This window comes from Acinonyx jubatus, chromosome X, assembly GCF_027475565.1.
Source record: "Acinonyx jubatus isolate Ajub_Pintada_27869175 chromosome X, VMU_Ajub_asm_v1.0, whole genome shotgun sequence".
NCBI classification, from domain to species: domain Eukaryota; kingdom Metazoa; phylum Chordata; class Mammalia; order Carnivora; family Felidae; genus Acinonyx; species Acinonyx jubatus.
This window is the reverse complement of record NC_069389.1, coordinates 61,158,756-61,186,659: the sequence shown is the minus strand read 5'-3', so window position 1 is coordinate 61,186,659 and position 27,904 is coordinate 61,158,756. Positions and strand designations below refer to the sequence as shown.

General features: G+C 35.8%; 1 protein-coding gene across 13 annotated transcripts in view; it reads left to right on the top strand.

Annotated features, from left to right (window-relative positions):
* The window catches only part of ATRX (ATRX chromatin remodeler), a 307,952-nt gene that overhangs the window by 97,469 nt on the left and 182,579 nt on the right, over positions 1–27,904 (top strand). For all 13 annotated transcript variants that reach the window (XM_053202513.1, XM_053202509.1, XM_053202506.1 and 10 more), the window contains 2 exons: positions 17,302–17,374; positions 27,692–27,825. In XM_053202513.1, the coding sequence (XP_053058488.1) occupies positions 17,302–17,374; positions 27,692–27,825 (207 nt within the window). The remainder of the gene's footprint in view (positions 1–17,301; positions 17,375–27,691; positions 27,826–27,904) is intronic.

Below are 27,904 nucleotides of genomic sequence, written 5' to 3'. Positions count from 1 at the left end.
GCTTAAAATACAGTGTCATATTAGTTTCAGGCGTACAATACAGTGATTCAACAACTCTATACGTTGCTCCATGCTCATCATGATAAATGTACTCTTAATCCCCTTCACCTATTTCATCCATTCCCCCACCTACCTCCCCTCTGGTAACCATCAGTTTGTTCCCTGTAGTTAAAGAGTGTGTTGTGTTTGTCTTTTTCCTTTGTTGATTGGTTTTGTTTCTTAATTCTGCATATGAGAGAAATTATAAAGTATTTGTCTTTTTCTGACTTATTTTACTTAGCATTATACTTGCTTGATCCATCCATGTTGTTGAACATGGCAAAAATTCTTTTTTATGGCCCAAGTAATATTCCATTGTATATATACATACCACATCTTTAACCATTCATCTATCATTGGACACTTGAGTTGCTTCTATAATTTAGCTATTGTAAATAATGCTGCAATAAACATATCTTCCTGAAGTAATATTTTTGTATTCTTTGGATAAATAGTAGTAGAATTACTGGATCTTATGGTAATTCTATTTTTAATTTTTTGAGGAATGTCCATACTGTTCCACAGTGGCTGCACCAGTTTACATTCTCACCAACAGTGCATGAGGATTCCTTTTTCTCCGCATCCTCACCAACACTTTTTATTTCTTGAGTTACTGATTTCAGTCATTCTGACAGGTGTGAGGAGATATCTCATTGTGGTTTCGATTTGCATTTCCCTGATGATAAATGATGTTGAGCATCTTTTCTTGTGTGTGTATTGGCCATCTGTAGGTCTTCCTTGGAAAAATGTCTGTTTATGCATTCTGCCCTTTTTTAATTGGATTATTTGTGGGGTTTTTTTGGTGTTGAGTTGTATAAGTTTTTTATATATTTTGGATGCTAACCCTTTATCAGATATGTCATTTGCAAATACTGTCTCCCATTCAGTAGGTTGTTTTGTAGTTTTGTTGATTGTTTCCTTTGCTGTGCAGAAGCCTTTTATTTTTTTTATTTTGATGTAGTCCTAATAGTTTATTTTTTGCTTTTTTTCCCCTTGCCTCAGAAGGCATATCTAGAAAAATGTTGCTATGGCAGATGTCAGAGAAATTACGGCCTATGCTGTCTTCAGGAGTTTTTTTTAAATTTTTAAAAATGTTTTATTTTTTTTTATAAAAAAATTTTTTTTTGAAGATTTTTTTTTAACATTTATTTATTTTTGAGAGACAGAGGCAGAGCACGATTAGGGGAGGGGAAGACACACACACACACACACACACACACACACACACACACACACACACAGATTCTGAAGCAGGCTCCAGGCTCTGAACTGTTTATTAGCACAGAGCCCAACGTGGGGCTCAAACCCACGAACTGCAAGACTATGACCTGAGCTGAAGTTAGACACTCAACTGACTGAGCCACCCAGGCGCCTCCCCAAAATTTCTTAATATGTATATATATTTTTTCAATGTTTTTTATTTATTTTTGGGACAGAGAGAGACAGAGCATAAACGGGGGAGGGGCAGAGAGAGAGGGAGACACAGAATCGGAAACAGGCTCCAGGCTCCCAGCCATCAGCCCAGAGCCTGACGCGGGGCTCCAACTCACGGACAGCGAGATCGTGACCTGGCTGAAGTCGGACGCTTAACCAACTGCGCCACCCAGGCGCCCCTTAATATGTATTTTTAAGAGAGAGAGAGAGTGCGAGCATGAGCGAGGGAGGGGCAGAGAGAGGGAAAAACAAAACTCAAAGCAGGCTCCAGGCTCTGAGCTGTCAGCATAAAGCCTGACACAGGGCTTGAGCTTATGAGCTGCAAGATCATGAACTGAGCTGAAGTTGGATGCCTAACCGACTGAGCCACCCAGGCGCCCCTTATTTTATTTTTGAGAGAGAGAGAGAGAGAGAGAGAGCGAGCATGAGTGGGGGAGGAGCAGAGAGAGAGAGGGAGACACAGAGTCCAAAGCAGGCTCCAGGCTCTGCGCTGTTAGCACAAAGTCCTACATGGGGCTAGAACCCACGAATCATGAGATTATGACCTGAAGTGAAGTTGGTCACTTAACCAGATGAACCACCCAGGTACACCTCTTCTAGGATTTTTATAGTTTCAGGTCTCACATTTTAGTTTTTTAATACATTTTGAATTTATTTTTATGGTGTAAGAAAGTGGTCCAGTTTCATTCTTTTGCATGTTTCCATCCAGTTTTTTCAGCACCATTTCTTGAAGAGATTGTCTTTTTCCTATTACATATTCTTGCCTCTGTTGAGTAAATTAATTTTGTTGATAATTAATTGACCACATAATCTTGAATATAATTCTGGGTTTTCTATCCTATTCTGTTGACCTATGTGTTTATTTCTGTGCCAGTACCATACTGTTCTTGATTACTATGGCTTTGTAAGTATATCTTAAATCTGGGATTGCGATACCCCACAATTTGTTTATCTTTTTCTTTCCTTAAAAAAATTTTTTTTTAATGTTTTATTTATTTTTGAGGGGAGAGAGAGATACAGAGCGTGAACAGGGGAGGGGCAGAGAGAGAGGGAGACACAGAATCTGAATTAGGCTCCAGGCTCTGAGCTGTCAGCACAGAGCCCAATATGGTGCTCGAACCCACGAGCTGTGAGATCATGACCTGAGCTGAAGTTGGGCGCTCAACAGACTGAGCCACCCAGGCGCCCCTGATTTTCTTTTTCAGGATTGCTTTGGCTGTTTGGGGTCTTTCGTGGTCTCATATAATTTTAGGATTGTTTGTTCTAGTTCTGTGAAAAATGTTGGTATTTTGATAGGTGTTGCATTAAATGTGTAGATTGCTTTGGGTAGTATGGGCTTTTAGCAGTATTTATTCTCCCAGTCCATGAGCATGGAATATCTTTCCATTTGTTTGTGTCCTCTTCAATTTCTTTCATCAAAGTTGTGTAGTTTTCAGAATACAGTTCTTTCACCTCCTTGGTTAACTTCATTTCTAGGTATTTTATTGGTTTTGGTACATTGGGGCAGTTTTCTTAATTTGTATTTCTGCTACATCATTATTAGGGTATAGAAATGCAATGGATTTCTGTACATTGATTTTGTATCATGCAACCTTATTGAATTTATGTCAATTCTAGTAGTTTTTTGGTGGAGTCTTTAGGATGTTTTATATATATATATAAATTCTGCAAATAGTGAGAGTTTGATTTCTTCCTTACAAATTTAGATGCCTTTCATTTGTTTTTGTTGTCTGATTGCTGTGGCTAGGGCTTCCAGTACTATGTTGAATAAAAGTGGTGAGAGTGAACATCCTTGTGTTGTTTCTGACCTTAAGGGAAAAGCTGTTAGTTTTCACCATTATGACATTAACTGTGAGGTTTTCATATATGGCCATTATTGTGTTGTGGTATGTTCCTTCTACCTGCTTTTTTGAGAGTTGTTATCATGAATGGATGTTATACTTTGTCAGAAGCTTTTTCTGCATCTATTGCAATGATCGTGTGTTTCTTATCCTTTCTCTTATTGATGTGACATAAGATTGTTGATTTGAAAATATTGAACCACCTTGCAGTCCAGGAATAAATCCTACCTGATCACGATGAATGGTTTCTTTAAAAGTATTGTTGGATTCGTTTTGCTAGTATTTTGTTGAGGAATTCTGCATCTATGTTCTTCAGCGGTATTAGCCTGTAGTTCTCTTTTAGTGGTGTCTTTGATTTTTGTATCAGGGTAATGCTGGCCTCATAGTACAAATTTGGAAGTTATTATTCTTTGTCTTCTATTGTTTTGGAATAATTTGAGAAGAACTGGTATTAACTTCTTAAAATATTTAGATTTCATCTGTGAAGCCATCTGGTCCTGGATTTTTGTTTGCTGGGAGATTTTTATTGCTGATTCAATTTCATTGCTGGCAGTTGTTCTGTTCAAATGTTCAATTTCTTCACAATGGAGTTTTGGGAAGGTATATGTTCTCAGAAATGTATCCATTTCCTCTATTTTGTTCAATTGTTAGCATATAATCTTTCATAATCTCTTATTATCCTTTCAGTTTCTGTGGTGTCCATTATTTCTCCTCTTTAATTTTTTATTTTGTTTGAGTCCTCTCATTTTTTTGGTGTGTCTGATAAAGGTTTATCAGTTTTGTTGATCTTTTAAAAGAATCAGCTTCTGGTTTCATTGATCCATTGTTTTTTTTAACTATTGTTTTTGTTTATTTCTGCTCAAATCTTTATTATTTTTTCTTTTACTGGTTTTGTGTTTCATTTGTTCTTTTTGTAGCTTCTTTAGGTTTAATGTTTTTTTTAATTTATTTGAGATTTTTCTTGTTTCTTAAAGTAGGTCTGTATTGTTATAAACTTCCCTCCTAGAATAACTTTTGCTGCATGCCAGAGATTTTCGAACATTTTGTTTTCATTTTCATTTGTCTCCATGCATTTTTAAGAAGTTTTCTCTCTGGTATCTTGATTGACCCATTCATTTAGTAGTGTGTTATTTAACCTCCATGTATTTGTGTTCTTGCAGATTTTTTCTTGAGGTTGATTTCTAGTTTCATAGCGTTATGGTCAGAAAAGACGCATGGTATGACTTTGATCTTGTTGGATTTGTTTAAGACTTTTGTGGCCTAATCTGTGATCTAGTCTGGAGAGTGTCCATGTTCACATGAAAAAGATTGTATTGTGCTGTTTTAGGATGGAATGTTCTGAATATATCTGTTAGATCCATCTAGTCCAAACTGTCCTTCAAAGGACTGGTTCCGTGTTGATTTCTGTGTGAATGAGTATCCATTGATGTAAGTGGGGAGTCGAAGTACTCTGCTATTATTGTGTTATGATTGATTGCTTTCTTTATGTTTGTTATTAACTCCTTTATGTTTTTGGATGCTCTCATGTTGGATTCATAAACATTTACAGTTGTTATGCCTTCTTTTTGGATCGTAGTATTTATAATTATATGTGGTATTCTTCTTTGTCTCTTGTTACAATCTTTGTTTTAAAGTCTGTTTTTGCTGATATAAGTATTGCTACCTGGCTTTCTTTTACATCTATTTGTATGATAAATGTTTTTCTATCTCTTCACTTTCAATCTGCATGTGTCTTTAAGTCAGAAATGCGTTTCTTATAGGCAGCATATAGATGGGTCTTGCTTTGTTATCATTCAGTCACCCTGTGTGTTTTGGTTGGAGCATTTAGTACATTTACTTTCAAAGTAATTATTGATAGGCATTATTACCATTCTGTTACTTCTTTTGTGGTTGTTTTTGTAGTTTTTATCTGTTCCTTCTCTTGCTCTCTTCTCTCATCTTTTGCTGACTTTCATTAGTGATGTGCTTGGATTCTTTTCTCTAGTGTTTTGCATATCTATTAGTGGTTTTTTATTTGTGGTTATCATTAGATTTATATATAGCATCTTCTGCATATAGCAGTCCATATTAAGTTAATGGTTGCTTAAGTTTGAATCCATTCTAAGAGCACTAAATTTTTACTCCCTCTTTTCTCCCCATGTTTTAGATATATGGTGTCCTACTGTACATCCTTTTTTTTATGAATCCCTTTGCAGTTTTTTATTGATATACTTAATTTTACTGCTTTAGTACTACCTACTTTTCTTACTACTAATTATGGTCTTATCTTTCCACACAGAGAATCCCCCCTCATTTTAAGTTTTTTAAAAATGTTTATATATTTTTGAGAGAGACAGGGTATGAACGGAGGGGGGGGGCGGGAAGGACAGAGAGAGAGGGAGACACAGAATCTGAACCAGGCTCCAGGCTCTTAGCTGTCAACACAGAGCCCGATGTGGGGCTTGAACTCATGAACCACAGGATCATGACCTGAGCTGAAGTCAGATGCTTAACTGACTGAGCCACGCTGAGAATCCCCTCTAATATTTCTTGCAGAGCTGGTTTAGCCATGATGAATTTCTTTAACTTTATTTGTCTAGGAAACTTTCTCTTTTCTTCTGTTCTGAATGATAGTCTTGCTGGAGACAGTATTCTATTTATTTATTTATTTATTTATTTATTTATTTAATAGTTTATATATTTTTGAGAGAAAGAGAAAAAAAAGTATAAGTGGGGGAGGGGTGAGAGAGAGAGAGAGAGAGAGAGAGAGAGAGAGAGAGAGAGAATCCCAAGCAGGCTCCGCACTGTCAGTGTGGAACCCTAAGTGGGGCTCGAACTCACGAATTGTAAGATCATGACCTGAGCTGAGGTCAGATGCTCAACTGACTGAGCCACCCAGGCACCCCACTGGAGAGAGTATTCTTGGTCGCAGTTTTGTTTTTCTTCAGCACTTTGAATAAACATGCCCGTCCCTTCTGGCCTGCAAAGTTTCTTCTGAAAAATCTGGTTATATACTTAGGAGATTTCCCTTGAATGTACCTGTTTTCTTTTCTCCTGTTCCTTTTAAAATTCTCTCTTTATCCCTACATTTTCTATTTTAATTACTATGTGTCTTGGTATAGATCTCCTTCAGTTGATTTTGTTAGGGGTTCTTTGTGCCTCCTGCTCCTGAAACTGGATGTATGTTTCTTTCCCCAGATTCAGGAAGTTTTTAGCTATTATTTCTTCAAGTAAATTTTCTGCCCCTTTTTCTTTTATATTTCTGGGATCCTTATAATGTGCTTATTACTGCGCTTGATTGTGTTAGTGAGTTCCCTAAGTGTATTTTTAGTTTTTATTTTTTTTTCCTCCTTTTTGTTCAACTTGATTGCTTTCCATTACTCTATCTTCCGGGTCACTGATTTGTTCTTCTACTTTCTCTGTTCTACTATTTATTCCATCTAGTATGTATTCAATTTTACTTATTGAGGTCCTCATTTCTGGTTCTTGTTTGTGTGTTCTACCTCTTTGTTGAGCATCTCACGGAGGTCCTCCTCTCTTCTTAATTCCAGTGAGTATTTTTGTCACCATTACTTTAAATTTAAATCCTCTCTCTTTGGCATATTACTTATCTCTGTTTTGTTTAGCTCTCTTGCTGTTATTTTGTCATGTTCTTTAATTTGGGAAAGACTCCTTTTTTTCCTGATTTTGTCTAATTCTCTGTGTCTTTTTCTATGTGTTAGGAATGTCAGCTGTGTCTCTTGCTTTTGTAACTAGTGGTGTTATGAAGAACTGGTCCTATTGTGCTTGGTAGGGCAGTGTCCCCTGTTCACCAGAATCTGGCACTTCTGGAATGTCTCCTGTGTGTGTGTGTAGAGTGTGCCCTAATTTTATGGCTGAGCCTCATTTGCCTTAAGTCCAGTCATCTCCAATGGCTCTGTTTGCCTCTGGTGGGCAGGGTTTGGTCACTGTGTTATGGTCCAGTCTGCTGTTTGCCTTGGGCTTGAGTTGAGTCAGACCAGCCATTTGACAGAGATGCCATAGCTTGGAACTGCAGGGTGTTCTCCCTGTGTTGTCTCTTTAGAAACTTTTGTTGGTAGGCCCACTGCTAAGGCTGCAGTTAGACTCTTGTGTATGCTTATATTTCCCTGTGCCTCCAGGAAGGAGTTACTTTGGAGTGGTACTGGCCACTGTTGGGGCTGCTAGCACACTGCCAGGCTTGTGCCACTGCTTTGGTTGGTCTCCCTCCAAGGATGTGTTGGCAGGGGCAGTCCGCAGAAGAACGTGGGGGTGGGGTGTGTATGGTGCCAGCAAGGTCCACGCCAGTCCCCTGTGGGAGGTGTTTTGCAGCCACCTGATAAAACTCCTGTCCAAAGGCAAGACTGGTGTGGAGGGGCAAATCCAAAGAAGAAATGGTGGGTTGGGACATGCTGTTACCAAAGGTATGTGGAGAGTGTGGGTGCTGTTCTGGTTCCCTCAGGTGTATGTGTATCTAGGCTGAGGGTGGGGTATATGTGTATGTAGGCTGGGAGGAGAATGACTCGTGCTAGCTTTTTGTTCTTGCAGAAGTCTCCCAAAGATCCCTGCCCTTCCAGCACATGCTCAGGGGTTAATAAAGAAACCTCCTTCCCATATACCCTAGGCATTTTTCAAACTGCTGCTTTTATGCTGTATCTCAGTGGGGTTGTTTGTTGTGACATCTCTTTAAGGATAGGGACTCAATTTCCTGTCACCCCATGGTTCTTCCAGAGTTGAACCTGCTCATTTTTAAAATTTTGTGTGTGAAGCCCCACTGATTGTAAGTACTCAGGATGTTAGGTCCTTCTGGTTTTCATTGTTTTTTAATATGAAATTTATTGTCAGATTGGTTTCTATACAACACCCAGTGCTTATCCCAACAGGTGCCCTCCTCAATACTCATCACCTCCCCTCCCCTCTCTCCCACCCCCGACCAACCCTCAGATTGTTCGCAGTTTTTAATAGTCTTTTATGGTTTGGCTCCCTCCCTCTCTAACTTTTTTTTTCCTTCCCCTCCTCCATGGTCTTCTGTTCAGGTTCTCAGGATCCACATAAGAGTGAAAACATATAGTATCTGTCTTTCTCTGTATGACTTATTTCATTTAGCATAATACTCTCCAGTTCCATCCATGTTGCTATAAAAGGCCATATTTCATTCTTTCTCATTGCCACGTAGTATTCCATTGTGTATATAAACCACAATTTCTTTATCCATTCATCAGTTGATGGATATTTAGGCTCTTTCCATAATTTGGCTATTGTTGAAAGTGCTGCTATAAACATTGGGGTACAAGTGCCCCTATGCATCAGCACTCCTGAATTCCTTGGGTAAATTCCTAGCAGTGCTACTGCTGGGTCATAGGGTAGGTCTATTTTTAATTTTCTGAGGAACCTCCACACTGTTTTCCAGAGTGGCTGCACCAGTTTGCATTCCTACCAACAGTGCAAGAGGGTTCCCGTTTCTCCACATCCTCGCCACCATCTGTAGTCTCCTGATTTGTTCATTTTAGTCACTCTGACTGGTGTGAGGTGGCATCTGAGTGTGGTTTTAATTTGTATTTCCCTGATGAGGAGCAACCTTGAGCCTCTTTTCATGTGCCTGTTGGCCATCTGGATGTCTTCTTTAGAGAAGTGTCTCTTCATGTTTTCTGCCCATTTCTTCACTGGGTTGTTTGTTTTTCGGGTGTGGAGTTTGGTGAGCTCTTTATAGATTTTGGATACTAGCCCTTTGTCCGATATGTCATTTGCAAATATCTTTTCCCATTCCGTTGGTTGCCTTTTAGTTTTGTTGATTGTTTCCTTTGCCGTGCAGAAGCTTTTTATCTTCACGAGATCCCAATAGTTCATTTTTGCTTTTAATTTCCTTGCCTTTGGGGATGTGTCAAGTAAGAAATTGCTGCGGCTGAGGTCAGAGAGGTTTTTTCCTGCTTTCTCCTCTAGGGTTTTTATGGTTTCCTGTCTCACATTCAGGTCCTTCATCCATTTTGAGTTTGTTTTTGTGAATGGTATGAGAAAGTGGTCTAGTTTCAACCTTCTGCATGTTGCTTCCAATTCTCCCAGCACCATTTGTTAAAGAGACTGTCTTTTTTTCCATTGTATATTCTTTCCTGCTTTGTCAAAGATTAGTTGGCCATGCTCTTGTGGGTCCAATTCTGGAGTCTCTATTCTATTCCATTGGTCTATGTGTCTGTATTGGTGCCAATATCATGCTATCTTGATGATTACAGCTTTGGAGTAGAGGCTAAAGTCTGGGATTGTGATGCCTCCTGCTTTGGTCTTCTTGTTCAAAATTACTTTGGCTATTTGGAGTGTTGTGGTTCCATACAAATTTTAGGATTGCTTGTTCTAGCTTCGAGAAGAATCTTGGTGCAATTTTGCTTGGGATTGCATTGAATGTGTAGATAGCTTTGGGTAGTATTGACATTTTAACAATATTGATTCTTCCAATCCATGAGCAGGGAATGTCTTTCCATTTCTTTATATCTCCTTCAATTTCTTTCATAACCTTTCTATATTCTTCAGCATACAGATCTTGTACATCTTTGGTTACGTTTATTCCTAGGTATTTTATGCTTCTTGGTGCAATTGTGAATGGGATCAGTTTCTTTATTTGTCTTTCTGTTGCTTCATTATTAGTGTATAAGAATGCAACTGATGTCTGTACATTGATTTTGTATCCTGCAACTTTCCTGAATTCATGTATCAGTTTTAGCAGACTTTTGGTGGAGTCTATCAGGTTTTCCATGTATAATATCATGTTATCTGCAAAAAGTGAAAGCTTGACTTCATCTTTGCCAATTTTGATGCCTCTGATTTCTTTTTGTTGTCTGCTTACTGATGCTAGCACTTCCAACACTATGTTAAACAACGGTGAGAGTGGACATCCCTGTCGTGTTCCTGATCTCAGGGAGAAAGCTCTCAGTTTTTCCCCATTGAGGATGATATTAGCTGTGGGCTTTTCATACATGGCTTTGATGATGTTTAAGTATGTTCCTTCTGTCCCAACTTTCTCAAGGGTTTTTATTAAGAAAGGATGCTGAATTTTGTCAAATGCTTTTTCTGCATCGATTGACAGGATCATATGGTTCTTTTCTTTCCTTTTATTAATGTGATGTATAACATTGATTGATTTGTGAATGTTGAACCAGCCCTGCAGCCCAGGAATGAATTCCACTTGATGGTGGTGAGTAATTCTTTTTATATGCTGTTGAATGCGATTTGCTAGTATTATTGAGGATTTTTGCATCCATATTCATCAGGGATATTGGCCTGTAGTTCTCTTTTTTTTTTCCTGGGTCTCTGTCTGGTTTAGGAATCAAAATAATTCTGGCTTCATAGAATGAGTCTGGAAGTTTTCCTTCTGTTTCTATTTTTTGGAACAACTTGAGAAGGATAGGTATTATCTCTGCTTTAAATATCTGGTAGAATTCCCTAGGGAAGCCATCTGGTCCTGGACTCTTAATTTGTTGGGAGATTTTTGATAACTGATTCAATTTATTCACTGGTTATGGGTCTGTTCAAGTTTTCTATTTCTTCCTGTTTGAGTTTTAGAAGTGTGTGGGTGCTGAGGAATTTGTCCATTTCTTCCAGGTTGTCCAGTTTGTTGGCATATAATTTTTCATAGTATTCCCTGAAGATGGCTTGTATTTCTGAGGGATTGGTTGTCATAATTGTATTTTCATTCATGATTTTATCTATTTGGGTCATCTCCCTTTTCCTTTTGAGAAGCCTGGCTAGAGGTTTAACCATTTTGTTTTAAAACCCCACTCTTGGTCTCATTGATCTGCTCTACAGTTTTGTAGATTTTATTTTGTTTATTTCTGCTCTGCTCTTTATTATTTCTCTTCTTCTGCTGGGTTTGGGGTGTCTTTGCTATTCTGCTTCTATTTCCTTAGGTGTGCTGTTAGATTTTGTATTTGGGATTTTTCTTGTTTCTTGAGATAGGCTTGGATTGCAATGTATTTTCCTCTCAGGCCTGCCTTTGCTGCATCCCAAAGCATTTGGGTTGTTGTATTTTCATCTTCATTTGTTTCCACATATTTTTAAATTTCTTCTCTTGTTGAGCCATTCATTCTTTAGTAGGGTGTTCTTTAACCTCCATTCTTTTGGAGGTTTTCCAGACTTTTTCCTGTGGTTGATTTCAAGTTTCATAGCATTGTGGTCTGAAAGTATGCATGGTATGATCTCAGTTCTTTTATAGTTACGAAGGGCTGTTTTGTGACCGAGTATGTGATCTATCTTGGAGAATGTTCCATGTGCACTCGAGAAGAAAGTATATTCTTTTGCTTTGGGATGCAGAGTTCTGAATATATCTGTCAAGTCCATGTGATCCAATGTATCATTCAGGGCCCTTGTTTCTTTATTGATCCTGTGTCTAGATGATCTGTCCATTGTAGTAAGTGGAGTATTAAAGTCCCCTAAAGTTACCACATTCTTATCAGTAAGGTTGCTTACCATGCTTGGGATGCCTGGGTTGGGGTCTGCTCTTCTTCCCGCTGTGCCTGCATGGCATCCCTCCCTTCTGCTGAAAGACCCAAGATTCTCTTTGGCTCCCCATCATATGTTTGCCCTTTCTGCCCTCTTGGTTGTGGCCTTTTGTCTACATTTAGCTGTGGCAAGTCTGTTTTACTAGTCTTCAGTTCATTTTCTTTTTTGTTTACTCTGATGTGGCTGTTATGTAGATGTAACCATAAGATGAAGAGAGCTTGAGATCCTCCTACTCCATCATCTTACCCAGAAGTCCACATGAATTTTATTTTAAAATCTTATTGAGGAGATTTCAGGTATAACTATGTTTCCAGCACAGGCAGAGTGTTTAAAATTTTCCTTTGAATCCTTAAGTTAGGATTTTACATTTATCCCAATTGGAATTTGTGCAATTGACATGAGTATTGCCTTTTAATAAAACTTCCAATTTCTTGTATATAGTGCTTATCTGATGCGTTGATTTGGAAACCAAGTGTGATTTTCATTGCATATTCAGTTTAATGCTTTGCGTTGTCAGATACCTATATGGATGTTTGCCCGTATGGCTTTAACTACAAGTCTGCTGTCCCTGAAATTGTTGGGCCCAGTGTGTTTTAGCGTTTTCAACTTTTTGATTTTTAGAAAGATTATGTAGATTAGTTAGCATATATTATGTTATAGCCCTAGTTGCATGTGAGGCAACACTCCCATGAGCAAGTTAGTATTTCTGCTGCAGAACATCTGAACATTCATAGTTAAAGGACTGAACAGTTTAGATCAAGTTTTGCTGCCAGATGAACTTAGGCAACAATTTACAAAACTTACATTGAGAGCTTTTTGATTTTAAAATTATGGTTGACCCTTGAAAAATGTAAGGGTTACCGATGCTGACCCCCTTGACCCCCTTTTCACTCAGAAATCCATGTGTAACTTTTGATTCCTCAAAAACTAATTTTTTAGTTTAGGAAAAAATAATTTCCTTAAAAACTAATTCCTCTAATAGCCTGATGTTGACTGGAAGCCTTACCAAAAACACCAATAGTTGATTAACACATATTTTCTATGTTGTATATACTATATTCTTACAGTAAACTAGATAAAAGGAAATGTTAATCGAAAATACAATTATAGTACTATCCTGTAAAAAATGCAGTTATAAGTGGACCTGTGCAGTTTAAACCTGTGTTGTTCAAGGGTCAACTATATGGTAGTTTAAGATATTGTTTGTATTCATATTACAATCTAATAGTTACTTTGATGTCATATCAATGTTTTATCAGGTTAATTGGGAAAACTCTTATTAAGGATTAGAGTATAAGAATAATAAATTGTGAGTAGTTACATGGGATATTCTCATTGGCTAATTGTAGACTATTGACTTAATCTTAAAATTTGGAAAATTGGTTTCCATGATTAATCAGCTTCCCAGTGAAATCAGCATGTTTGATTTCAATTGCTAATTTTCATCTCCCCAAATCTAACTTGATCTGACACTTATAAGAGTTTTATGATATATCTCTCATGTTTAAAACTAATACATATATAAGTAATATGTATTCATTTGATCTTAAGAGATGGCAATGTATGGCAAATATTCATAGGGTGCATACCCCCATAATTCCTTACCTGAGCACTTGTATAGATCATTTTGTTCCATTGTGATCATTGTGTTCCGTGTAACTTTGTTTTCAAGTACTAGTGTGCTAGTACATATCCATAGAAGCCTTGAGAATTGAGCTCTTCAGGAGATGCCAGTCTCTCTCAGCTATTTGGTGGAATAAGCCTTGTTTGGATTTTCTTTACCCTGGATATTTCTTGGAATTGATTACTTTAGATGAAGAAGATAATTTTGCTTGTAAATTAATACATCTAGAAATTGGACTTTGTAAAAATCTTAAGCAGAAAAGATTATGAAGGGCATTGAAAATAAGCACTATAAAAAGTACTGTTCTTCAAGATAAGTTTGGTTGTGAGCCAATGATAAGTGACATTCCTTTATAATTTGTTTATGCGTATATAAACATGGCGTAGTTTCCTAATATGTCCAACTTAATTAAGGGAACAATATTTTTGAACTCTTAAAATGCCTCTCCTGCTCCTGTATATTTACATGATTCCAGTTTATTCAGCCATATGTGGGTATCCTATAATGAGGTGTAATAGTTTACTAGAAAAATTGGGGCTTGAGAATGGCAGGGGCATGAGCAACCAAAATGAAGAATATGGTCCTAGGAGATTGCAGTCCAATGAATTAGATAGACATAGATAAATCATTATTTTAAAAAATACCACAAGAAACATATAAAACTAAAATGGGGCTGTGTGGTAAATAGCAGTTGGGCCATTTAATCTAAATATTAGAGAAAGACTTTGAACAGGTAAAATTTGAACTCAACTTTGAAGGATATGTCAAATTTTGAAAGGTGTAGTAGAGGAACAACAGTAATATTACTAGTAATATTTCATTTGAAGAGTGGTCTGTTTGAGGTATTGATTATGAGTTTGCTAGGGTATTCTAAGATTTATTTTTGCCTTTCTATGTTTAGCATATTTCTATCCTGAACCTATAGTTGTCTGTGTTCTTTATGCATTTTTTTCTGTAACATATTGTCCCTATCTTTTATTATGAAGCAAATTTAAATATACAGAAAAGCTTCTGTCATTAACATTGTACTATGTTCATATTATCACATATTTATTTATATATCCTTATATTTATCCATCAATATACCTAATTTTTTCTCTTTTTAACTGTTCATTTTGAATGAATTATAAATTCACAGGAAATTGCAAAAAAAAAAAAAAATGGACATGGAGGTCTTGAATGATACCCTCCATTCAGTTTTCCCCAGCGGTGACATCTTATTTAACTGTAGTACAATGTCAAAATCAGAAAACTGAAGATTTATTGTGGTTTAACCAGTTTTTCATGCACTGATTTGTTTGTGTGTTTATGTATATGTAAGTACAGTTCTCTGCAATTGTTATCACTTGTGTAGTTTTGTATAACCATTACCATAGTCAAGATACTGAACTGTTCATTGCCACAAGGTTCCCTTTTGCTACCCCTTATGCACATCACCTTGCTTAACCATATTCTTTTTTTAAAAATTAAAAAAAATTTTTTTAATGTTTGTTTATTTCTGAGACAGAGAGAGGCAGAGCATGAGAGGGGGAGGGGCAGAGAGAGAGGGAGACACAGAATCTGAAGCAGGCTCCAGGCTCTGAGCTGTCAGCACAGAGCCGGATGCAGGGCTCAAACTCCTGAGCTGTGAGAGCATGTCCTGAGCTGAAGTTGGAAGCTCAGCGGACTGAGCCACCCAGACACCCACTTACTTAACTGTATTCTTAACCCCTGGCAACTGTTAATTCTATTTTCATCTTTAATTTTGTCATTTTGAGGTAGAATCATGAGGTGTGAAACCTTTAGAGATTGACTTTTTTCACTCAATGTAATGAATGCCCTTGAAATCCTTGATGCATTTCAAAGTAAATGGTAATCATCAGCATACTTCTCCCTAATTACTTCACCATAAATAGTATTAATGACAGGTTAATATAGAAGTGTGTTTTTGAGGTGAAATTTACATACAGTGAAATGCACAAATCTTAACCATTTTTTTTACATTTTTATTTTTTTAAAAATATTTATTATTGAGAGAGAGTGAGTGAAGAGGAGGAGGGAGAGGGGAGAAAGGGAGGGAGGGGGGAGAGAGAGAGAGAGAGAAAGAGAAAGAATTCCAAGCAGGCTTCATGCTTCTGTGCAGAGCCCAATGCAGGGCTCTATCTCCCAACCATGAGATCATGACCTGAACTGAAATCAAGAGTTGGATTCTTAACCCACTGAACCACCCAGGCACCCCTTCATCTTATCCTCTTTAGATTAATTTTTTTTAGGTTTATTTATTTTCAGATGCAGCACAAGCAGGGGAGGGGCAGAGAGAGGGGGAGGGAGAGAATCTTAAGCAGGGTCCACGTTCAGCACAGAGCGTGATGCAGGGCTTGATCTCAGGAACTGTGAGATCATGACCTGAGCCAAAATCAGGGGTGCAATGCTAAACTCACCGAAACACTCAGGTGCTCCAGCCACTTTAGATTTTTGGTCAAAGGATAGCAGTGTAATTTTAAAAAAAATTTTTTTTTAATGTTTTTTCATTTTTTGATAGAGACAGAGCGTGAGTGGGGGAGGGGCAGAGAGAGAGGGAGACACAGAATCTGAAGCAGGCTCCAGGCTCTGAACTGACAGCACAGAGCCCGACGTGGGGCTCGAACTCATGGACCGTGAGATCATGACCTGAGCTGAAATTGGACGCTTAACCGACTGAGCCACCCAGGTGCCCCAGCAGTGTAGCTTTTTATAAGGAATCAGTTTTACTGTACTTGAATATATCTCTTGGTAATTCTACTCATGAATACAATACAGATTCCACCCCGAAAACCAAATAATCCAGTGAAGAAATGGGCAGAAAACATGAATAGACACTTCTCTAAAGAAGACATCCAGATGGCCAACAGGCACATGAAAAGATGCTCAACATCGCTCCTCATCAGGGAAATACAAATCAAAACCACACTCAGATAATCACCTCACGCCAGTCAGAGTGGCCAAAATGAACAAATCAGGAGACTATAGATGCTGGCGAGGATGTGGAGAAATGGGAACCCTCTTGCACTGTTGGTGGGAATGCAAATTGGTGCAGCCACTCTGGAAAACAGTGTGGAGGTTCCTCAAAAAATTGAAGATAGACCTACCCTATGACCCAGCAGTAGCACTGCTAGGAATTTACCCAAGGGATACAGGAGTACTGATGCATAGGGGCACTTGTACCCCAATGTTTATAGCAGCACTCTCAACAATGGCCAAATTATGGAAAGAGCCTAAATGTCCATCAACTGATGAATGTATAAGAAATTGTGGTTTATATACACAATGGAGTACTACGTGGCAATGAGAAAGAATGAAATATGGCCCTTTGTAGCAACGTGGATGGAACTGGAGAGTGTGATGCTAAGTGAAATAAGCCATACAGAGAAAGACAGATACCATATGTTTTCACTCTTATGTGGATGCTGAGAAACTTAACAGAAACCCATGGGGGAGGGGAAGGAAAAAAACAAAAGGTTAGAGTGGAAGGGAGCCAAAGCATAAGAGACTGTTAAAAACTGAGAACAAACTGAGGGATGATGGGGGGTGGGAGGGAGAGGAGGGTGGGTGATGGGTATTGAGGAGGGCACCTTTTGGGATGAGCACTGGGTGTTGTATGGAAACCAATTTGACAATAAACTTCATATATTGAAAAAAAAACTTGTATTCTGGGAAGGAACTTTGAAATATATAAGATACAACTATTGTGTTACTGCTGGCACTTCATAAATTCCCCATTGTGTTTTTTGTATAAATTTTTTTTACTCATGTTTTGGATTCAGAGTACAGTTTAGAATCCACTAGTTGTTTTAAACTTTTTAGCTTTCAGTTTTATTTTACATGGTTTTATTTATATAGACAATTCAAACCTAATTTTAAGTACACTTTTTTCCCCTCAAGGAGATGAAGCCTTATCTAAATCAGTGCCTGTCACGGTGGATGATGATGATGACGACAATGATCCTGAGAATAGGTATGATTCCATCTGTAAGGACTTAAAAAAGATTATAACACACCCTAGGCGTGGGCACAAACAGCAGCAACGGAACCGCAAGCCGGTTGTAAAAACCAGGAGTGCCTGCCTTAGAAAGACTCGTTCACAGTCTTCCTGCAAGTTTGAAAGAAAGGCCAGAAAATGGGCTAAAACTCATAAACCTTAAGAGAAAGTAAATACGAATATTAACACACCTAGCATAGGGTGTGTTATAAAAACAGCACTGTCAATTTTATGTTCCCATGTAAACTGTGATAATTCTTTGAGAATATTTTAATTTCAGCAAATTATTTTATTGATGAAAGTAAATGATTTCAATAAATTGGTAACAACAGACATCTCCTCAGTATTTGATTTTTGTTTTTATTTGCCATCTAATATGGTGGTCCTATTTATTAAGACCAATTCAAAGTGAAAGAAAGGAGATTGCTCAGATATGTAAGATTAAGAAATTGTTTTCAAAATAAGTATCAGTATACAAAGTGTCCAGAGTGATTTGGATTTTAACTATTTTTCTCATAAAATAGATAGTATGATGGTTAACTTTAATAAAACTTAAACAGCTGATTTAAAAGTAAACAGTGTAGCCTGTACATATTCACTTAATCTAAGGGATGGTAGGAGTAGAAAAAAATACAGACATACCCGTATCCTAACAATGAAGAATAATGAAAATGAATGTATCAAAGAATATAACCCTAAATTTTTTACCTGTCTTTTAAACCCTTCCTGGAATATAGTGTATCCTACGCAAAACTTCGACAACTTAGTGTGGTGTAGTGGGTGGAATTTGGGAATAATGGGGATAAGAATATCTGATTTCTAGTTCTAACTTCTCTAACAACTGTATGTGTGATTATGCGCAAGTGACTTAACTACTCTGCCAAAATATTCTGATTTCTAAAATGAAAAGATGGGATGAAATTTTCTGTGATTAATTCTGGCACCAAATATCAATGATAGATTTGATGGTTTTACTAAAGAACACTATATTAACCATCCATTTATTCCTAATAGTAAGTTATGATATTAAGAAAATTTGAAAATATACATGTAATTTTTGTGTCATAATTTTGTAAGAAATTAACTTTGAGTTAGTAAATGCTGTGGGGCCAGCTGTTATTCTAGCTCTGTTTTCTGTATCTTGTTGCTGATAGGGTTTTCTGTTTCTGAGATCAGCATTCTCCCAGTAGAATGTTTTTCTTATGGGAAATGAACAATTTTATTTTGTACTTTTAAAGAGAGATTAATCATGGACACAATGATTCAGTTGCTGCTTACCTAGTATATAAAAATTAAATATATACATACCCAGTTATTTTATGAGATGGGGTGGGGTCGAGAATGGAATGGTAAAGGCCTACATGTTATTCCTCAGCAAGTTTTATAGTACATGATCATAGATTATGGAAGCATTTAAAAACTTGTCTTTTAAAATGCTTTAGTTCCTCTATTTATTTATACTACTAATTTGTTTTCCTGTAAACCACAAGGACTCCAGTATTATTGAAAGGCTAATAATATTTAAAACATGCTATATTCTAATTTAACTATGAGTGATGAACCTTAATCTCATATTTAGCCACCAGATGAGAGTGTCATTAAGGTATGATAATTTTATATTTGTGTTAGAATCTGTCAAAATATAAATATTTTCATCTTTTAAGTTGTTTGATTATATCTCTGTAACTGGCAAGTATTATATTGGAAGGTATAGTTAATTCCATCTTGTATTTGTGATTAAAAAATACAACCCTGTCGAGTACTTTTGAGAAGAATTGAATTTTATCTTGAACATGTTTTTCTTTATACTTACTTTAACGTGCCTTTATAAAATACACCATTAATAACTTATTTCATATTGAACATACCAAAGAGGTATCTAATACCCATGGTGGGGATACAAATACCATATGGAACTATTTTAGCATAGATAATGTATTTGAGCATATTTGAATATGCACTAAGCAAATTTTAAAAATTTGTTTGCAGATCACAATTAATTCTTGGAATTATTTTTTACCAGTTTCACATTTTTGAGTAGGATGTATTTTAGTATGCAGCATGTTGTAATTTTGTGTAAATTTGTACACAATTGTGTAATTGTGTATAAATTTTGTATACATTTCATATGCTTTGACTTTTTAGCAATGTTGTTAATACATTTTCAGTGTTGACATTTATGGAGAGGTAAATAGTGTATTAATGCCATGGCTTAACTGTTTGGATGCAATAAATTTCTGTAAAACTTTTTCTTGTTCAAGCATTTAATTTTAATTATGTATCTTTTCATGAAAGTTGAAAGATTTTGTTAAAATCAAGATATGGAAGGTAGTTTGTAGCCAGCAAAGTTTTGATATTTCTGAAATTGAGGAAGTAAATACTTTATAATTCCCTAAACATATACTTACATATGAATATATATATATGTACTTATATATATTTATGTGAAAGTAGATTTCACTCTTATCTGTGTCTTTTCTGTTTTAAAGCTATGATAGCTTTTGAGGTCATTTAAAAAACTTAGCCATGTACTGAATATTTTATTAGGTATGAATATGTAAATTTGTTATTTTAGCATACTCTTATGTGGCATATTTGAAAGTAAATTTGAAAGTAAATGCATGCTACTGTGAGATAGAGTGGTCTAACGTGTAAATTAATTTCTGTTTAATAGTATTTATTTAATAAACAATGACAAAGTATTATAGGTTGATTGACAGTTTAACTTTCTTTGGTTGAACTTTTTAGAAAAATAAATAGACTAACTTTATATGTTGAATTTTGTATAATTGATAATTTACTTAGAATTTTACAGCTTAGACTTTACATACTTTTTGAAAGGGAGAAGAATACAAAACAGTTTGTTAGGTTATTTAAATTATACATGTAATTTTAAAAGTCAGTTATTTGAATATGCCATTATGTTAATGTTGTCTTTCAAATACCTGTTGTGTTTTAAATTGGTTCTTTCATTTAAACAACATTTATTCATGTAATTTGATTACTGTTGCATTTCTATAGTTAGTTGGCATTGAAAATGTGTTGCGATTCCTTAATAGGTGTATTTTGACCAAATATTTTCTAGTGTCCTATATTCGTATACCTGCACTGTGCATTAGTCTCAAGAGGCAAGATGGTAGTTTGTTCAAGTTTAACAGTGTTTGTGTTGAGGATCATTCAACTAGGCTTGTCTTTAGAGGTTGCATACTACACAATCAGTGAAGACTCTATTCTCTCCAAAAAGGAATTATTTTCAGAATATTCTTTATTTGGAGATTGTTTTCTAAATAAGCATTCTTTCTTTATTCCAATTTTGACTAAAAACTGAGATTTTATGTGGCTACCCTTCCCTGGCACACACATACAAATATTTACCTTATAATTGAAGAATGCTTAATTGGATCTAATAATATTCCAGTTTTTCTCATAATTTCTTTCTCAGTGGGGCTAAATACTTACTACATAGAAGCAAAATTTGACATGGAGATTGCTTAAAGGAATTGTCCATTGTTAATAGAAGTTCTACTTAATTATAGTGGAACTACACTAGTGCCTTAAAATTTTCCAATTATTTTGTTATTTGGTAATACCTTGCTTTTCAACTGGAAAATATACAAATGATTGTTTTCTCCCTACTAGCTTGGTGTGGATATTCTGTTGATGAAGGTTCTGTACTATTAATTCAGCATATTTTCAGAAGTAATTAATCGTTCCTGGATGTTGTTTGTTCATGCTAATGAAGATATTTAATGATTGTTTACCTGATTTCAGCAATGTTTAAAAGGTTGAGTATATCTCAAGTTCCTTAACAAAAGACTTCATTTGGATTCCATTTTAAACACTTTTCAGAATGTTTATCTTCTACACGTCTTTATTCTTTATATGAATTTGCTAAATCTGGAAGAATCTCTTTATTCTTTATATGAATTTGCTAAATCTGGAAGAATTGTTTCTCTGTGAAATGTTTTTTTTTCATGGTGGTCCTGTTACCAAAATTGCTTTGGTTATCCTTTATTGTGTTAAAAAACAAAGGTAGCATTTTGAATGAAGCATTTCACTTACTTTTATGTTTGAGTAAGGGTTTTAAATGCCTGATAGCTTCAAGGTAACTTTTAAAATTTATTTTATTTTATAGTGCAGGTAAGTATTGTAAGTCATTTAAGTATATATAGGTGCCTAGTCAGTAGATAGGATCTATTTGTAGTTAACCAAACTGGTTGCAGTTGCCATAAGATCTCCTTTTTAAATGCTAGAATTTTCAGCAAGAAAAGAAATATGGTCAGTAGTAGTGATCTCTGCTTAAGATTTAAACATTATATTCAGCCCTCCTTTCTTTCCTGCTCTTTGTTCTTTGGTGATATTGGGACTTTTAGAGCATAGAAAATAGACCCTCCCCAAAAAGAGGGTCTGTATTTTCTAGTGTTAGCAAAAATGATCCATTTTTCTGACTTAATATATGTCTCCTTTGTCTTTAACTTTGAAGTTTGGGATGAATTGAGATGAATAAGATCTGTTTTTGCCTTTCAAGTATAAGAAAATATTAAACTGGTTCTTTAATATGAACAAATTTTCTGTATTTTTTTATGTTAATAAATTTTTCTTGTTAAAATTTCCTCCATAACTGCCTTAAATTTTACATAAAATCAGGGAATGTACATTTTGTAATTTGAGTTTATTCAAACAGTATAGCAAACTTCATAGCATAAATTGTTAATATACTGTGCATTTTTAATTTCATACAGCTTTTATTTTTTTGTGTTTGTAAGTTTTTAAAAAAATTATTTGATACTAATTTTTCTGGTACTCTCACTAAAAAGAAAACAGTGCTGTTTTTCATTAACTGCAAACATCGTAAACATATGACTAAAAAGTGTTTCAAACTGTTTAGCTTTTTGATTATTTAGTGACATCATCATTATTTCATAAATTCCACCATTTTGGGGTACAGATCATTATACTTTAGTCATATTTTATAGAACGGTTCATATCAAGGTACTAATTTTGAACTAAACACTTAAAAAATACTAATACAGATTTTGAAAATGAGGAATTCCATATTCTATAAAATATTCTGGCTTTTTTTTTTTTACATTAAAATTTTTTTTTGACATTTATCTATTTTCAAGAGACAGAGACAGAGTGCAAGTGAGGGAGGGGCAGAGATAGAGGGAGTCACAGAATCTGAAGCAGACTCCAGGCTCGGAGCTGTCAGCGCAGAGCCTGATGCGGGCTCGAACCGACCAACTGTGAGATCATGACTTGAGCTGAAGTCAGACGCTCAAGTGACTGAGCCACCCAGGTGCCCCTTTTTTTACATTTTTTAATGTTTAGTTTTGACAGACAGAGCATGAGTGAGGGAGGGGCAGAGAGAGAAGGAGACACAGAATCTGAAGCAGGCTCCAGGCTCTGATCTGTCAGCACAGATCCCGACACGGGGCTCTAACCCACAAATTGTGAGATCATGACCTGAGCTGAAGTCGGATGCTTAACTTACTGAGCCACCCGGGTGCCCCTAGTTTTTATTCTTAACCCTGAAGTATATAACATTTGTTAATGCCTCACACTTTATTAGAAGAATATGTTTTCCCCACCTTGTTGTCACAAAAAGTTTTCAATGTTTTTTGGCTGTAGCCATTTGAATTGTTTTATGTATCAACATTTTGAATATGGTATGGTATTTTAACACTACATATACTTAGATACTTGTTTTGCATCTCTAAAGAGTATACATTTAAACCTGTAATCTGCCTCAGAATTCTGTTTTAACTAATTATTCTATTGTGATATTGTGCACAAAGGTAAACAGTTTTTTTTTTTTTTAATTTTGTCATCTTTGTGTATGGATGCACCATACTGTTTTGGCCTTCTAAAATAGCATTTTTTATTTAGCACTTTTCTTCAAACCTGTTTTCAGAACCTCTTAAAAGATAAAAGAATAGATTATAGGGATGTGTCTGAGATGGCCTGTCAAGTGCATTTCAGAAATGGAGCATACTGGACTAAAGATGTTTAGAAATCTTTTTTATTTAATCTTTAAAAGTCGAAGCTTGAATTCTTTCATTTCAAAAAACATTTGGAAATCAGTGAAATACAGATATCTTTAACAATGTGACTGACTGTAGTGTATTCATGAAGTACTAATAAACATAGCAGTAGTGAATGAGTAGAGAATATAGATAGCACTGGCATACTAAAATTAGAGAATATTGGGATTCAGGATCCTAGGTGCTACTTCTGGCTTTGCCACTAACTAGCTTTATTTCTATGGCTTCATCTTTTTCCCTTTCTAAGCCTGTTTCCTCCTTTGTAAAGTGACAGAATTGGACTCTAAGGTCCCTTTTTCTAGCTCTCACATTTTGTGTTGCTTTTGTAATAGCTATTTGCCTAAAACCTCCATGGTACAAGAGATCACTCTCTCGATTGCTTCTATTTCAGAAATTTAATGTTTTGAATTAGTGATTCACCAACAGAAAGAGGTAGTTTACTTGTTCCCTGTTTGAGCACTTAAACAAGAAACATTATGCATCTCTTTTCTAGATCAGATCAGAATAACTAAAGGCTTTTCTTGGCTCTCTCTCTCTTTTTTTTTTTTTTTTGCTTGTTTGTTCGTCTTTGCATTGTTGGGCTTATTCCTTATTTTATTTTTGCTTTCTTGTAGTAGATGAAGGTGTAAGGGGTAAGAAGACATTATCTTGGTATTACGTGATTTAGAAGACTTAGCTTGTTTGGGTTATGGGGTTCTATTCTCTCATGCACCAGTTCCGATCATTGTTTGTGGGTTTTTACCCTTCCTCCCATATTGTTTTGCTTTCTCCCCTTCTCCCTTCCCTCCCTTTCAGGAAAATGGAGGAGTGGCTCCATTACTTCCAGCCCTGCGCAGGTTTTCTGCCACAGAGTGGCACAGCCTGTGCCTCTAACGCTTCTGATAGAGTCGTGACTGCTTTGGATGCTACACCTGCCCCAAGATGTAATATTGAGCATTGAGATTCCAGGGGGGCAGTACCTTGTTGCCTGGATGATTTTTTCAGAAACCTCCTGGAAAGCCTCAAGAAAGGAAACTTCAGAGCAAACAGAAATCAACTAGGGATCATGATTATACATCCATCACATGCATACCAGCATGGGTCCAGCCAAGGCCTCCAAAATGATGTTTTGCCCGCCTCAGCTGGTTCTCAAGTGATGATGTCCTTGAAGTCTCTGTGGCCCGTGACTCAAGAGTTAAGGTAGTGGAGTTTCCCTTAAAGCATCTCACAGCAGGCTTTATAGATGGGACACCTTTCATCTCAACATGTTTGCTGACTACTCAGGTTGAAGGTCAGCCTCAACCCTTAGGTCCTTCAAATAAATTTCTAACTTTGAGGTGTAGGTTACGTGATAGGCAAGGTTTATGATGCAGTGAGTCTTTGACATATTGGACTTGAGCCATCAGTCAGGCAAATAATTTAACTTTATTCTTTTTAGGGCTTTAATATGCATGGCTATATATTAGGTTTTTCATTGGTCAAAAGGTGTTAGAGGGTAAATCTAAACTAAACTATCTCAGGGAGGTAAAGCTAAGGGAATCTCCATCATTCTGTATGTAACTTTCAGTTTGGAGAAAAATCACCATTCTCTGAATTTTGTAATTTTTTTCTGCTTCTAGAGTGATAGTGATTGTTCTATATATTATGTTCTTAATGAAGGTTGTTCATTTAAAAATCATGTAATTTTTCAGTGTATGGATCTCATTTAATTTTCCATGATTTATTATATGATTTCATAGTTGATATAGAATTGTATTTTATTATCTTATGTGTATCATATTTCTCAGTTTTTTCATGACAATCTAGAACTTAAGTATGAATTAGGTGGGTTTACATATTTTGACCTTCTGTTTAGTAGATGTATTCTTAAGAGTCTAGAGTTTGAAAGAAAAAAAAAACCTTGTGGTTCCTTACAATTAACAACCAGGTTTTTACAGATAGTATAGAATTATAGACTTTTTTTGAACTTGTAATACAAACTGAAATCAAGTGATTGAAGTAACCTTTAGTGTAACTAAATTAATACTTGTACTTTTGTTGGTTATTATTGTACTACCCACATGGTGATATAACATCTTGTAACTGCAAGTGGAACTATGTTTTTCTATTTGTAATCTATTATTCAACACCTTATATTTATACATATACACATGAACACACACATACACTTTTACTCATTGCAAAAGAGTGGTTTTATTGAAATTGGTTCAAGAAAGCACTTCCTTGTCCATGGGAAATAACAAATGTAGTTAGAGTTTTTCTAGACAGATGCTTTTATTAAATTTAAAGAACCACCCTTCATTCTGAAACTGTTCCTAATTTGTGGAGGGTGTGTTGAAAGAGTCTTTATTTTATAACATGATGAAAACAAATGATACTTGGCTTTAAATTTTTATTCTTGGCAAAATGAAAAGTTGGCAACCCTAGATTATTCCCCATTTTAAAATGTTTATTGTGTACAATCCAAGTCAGCAAACCACTTATGTAGAAGTGTAAGAACAACACTTTATAACAACTCCAGTAGGATTTAAATTGGAGTGATCTAATCTTCACTTTATTGAAACATAAATCATATCAAAATCCCTCAAAAAAGCAAACTCATCTGTGGTTTCCTTTAGCACTTGGTAACTCTCTGTGTTGTCTATTTCCAATCTGTATATTTAGGGAAGGAAGCACCAAAAGGTAGATAATAAGTGTTTATGAAGTGATTACCTATTTTGCTTCAGTCTGTTTTGGTGCCTTTGCTATACCTCTTTGAATAAAAATAGTAATGAACAGTGTACCTTTGAAATAAAATTACCAAGGCATTAACATCTCTTACCATTGAATGAATTCTTGATTGAAATGTGAGTGTATGTTAAGAAATATAAAGAAGGGTTTCAGATCCAAAAATAACAGAAGTTCCATGATTCAAGCTGCAAGTTTTTGATGAGCTAGAGAGTTAATCTTGATTGCATAGTGGATGTTTCCCATAAAAGTTCGCTCTTATGTGGATCCTAAGAAACTTAACAGAAGTCCATGGGGGTGGGGAAGAAAAAAAAAGAGGTTAGAGAGGGAGAGAGCCAATGCATAAGAGACTCTTAAAAACTGAGAACAAACTGAGGGTTTATGGGGGGTGAGAGGGTGGGAGGGTGGGGGGGTGGGAGGGAGGGGAGGGTGGGTGATGGGTATTGAGGAGGGCACCTTTTGGGATGAGCGCTGGGTGTTGTATGGAAACCAATTTGACAATAAATTTCATATATAAAAAAAAAGGCCATGGAAAACTGAGAATCATGCTACTTTCCTTTTGAACCGTCTATAAGGTATTCCTTTGTTAGTGTGATTTTTGAATTTATATCAAAAAGACACTTCAGGTGCAAAATACCTCATCTTATACAAAAGCTGCTTGATTGCTTCTATCTTACATTTTCAGATGTTTTCCTTTAGCATAAGCATGGAAATTTATTAGGAATGTATTTTATTTTAACATGAGATGGTATTAAAGTAGTATCTTCTCATGCTTTTAGCAGTTGAGTTTTCCATTAACAAATTGGTCTTTGAGGAGCATCTTGAGAAATTTTGATATGAGTGAGGCTACTGTACTATCTACTTTCGTGGAAAGCGAAAACTCATTTATGGTAATTTGTGTTCTTTTACCATGTATGTAATTAATAGCACTCCTGTCCCTTCTCTTATCTGCCCTAGTTTGAATATTATTAGGGATTTCTGATTGCTTCAATACTTAGTGTATAGTATATGCTTGCATTTCATTAACAGTTTATGAAGTAAATTGAAATTTAAGTGCCAAAAATATTATCCACCAGTTTCAGGCACTGTTTCATTAGAAAGTGGTTTATTACACATTGATTTTCTAAGAATGTGTTTTGCTGAATGATCCTCTCGTGGAGTTTTGCCTTGGAATGCCATTTGTCTGGAAAAGTTGATGTATTATTGTGAGACTGATATTGCAGTTGTTGGATGATGGCTGCAGAGCAAATACAGGATTGGAAGTATGCATCGTGAAATGGCAGTTGGTCAAAATAGTAGAAATGTCCCTCAGATTTTTAAATGTATTGCAGAAGTATTTAGAATTGGAAGAAAATCAGTGCTAAGAGCATCTTTCAAAAGTTTTGGTTGGTTGGTAGCTTAGGTTAAAACATGGCTTTGGTAGTCTTTTATTTACAGTATAAAATCTTTTTACACATTTATTTCTATTTTGATAGTGAAAAATTTTTTAATTTGTTGCACTTCACCACCAAATATATAGTTTTTTACTGTCTTTTTACTCAAGAATTGCCAAGAAGATGCTTTTAGAAGAAATTAAAGCCAATCTTTCCTCTGATGAGGATGGATCTTCAGATGATGAACCAGAAGAAGGAAAAAAAAGAACTGGAAAACACAATGAAGGAAACCCAGGAGATGAGGGTGAGCTCCAAAGAGAAGTACAGGATGTCATAATTTCATTGTTTGACCAGTTCAGTCTTTGAAGACTATCTGTCTGTGA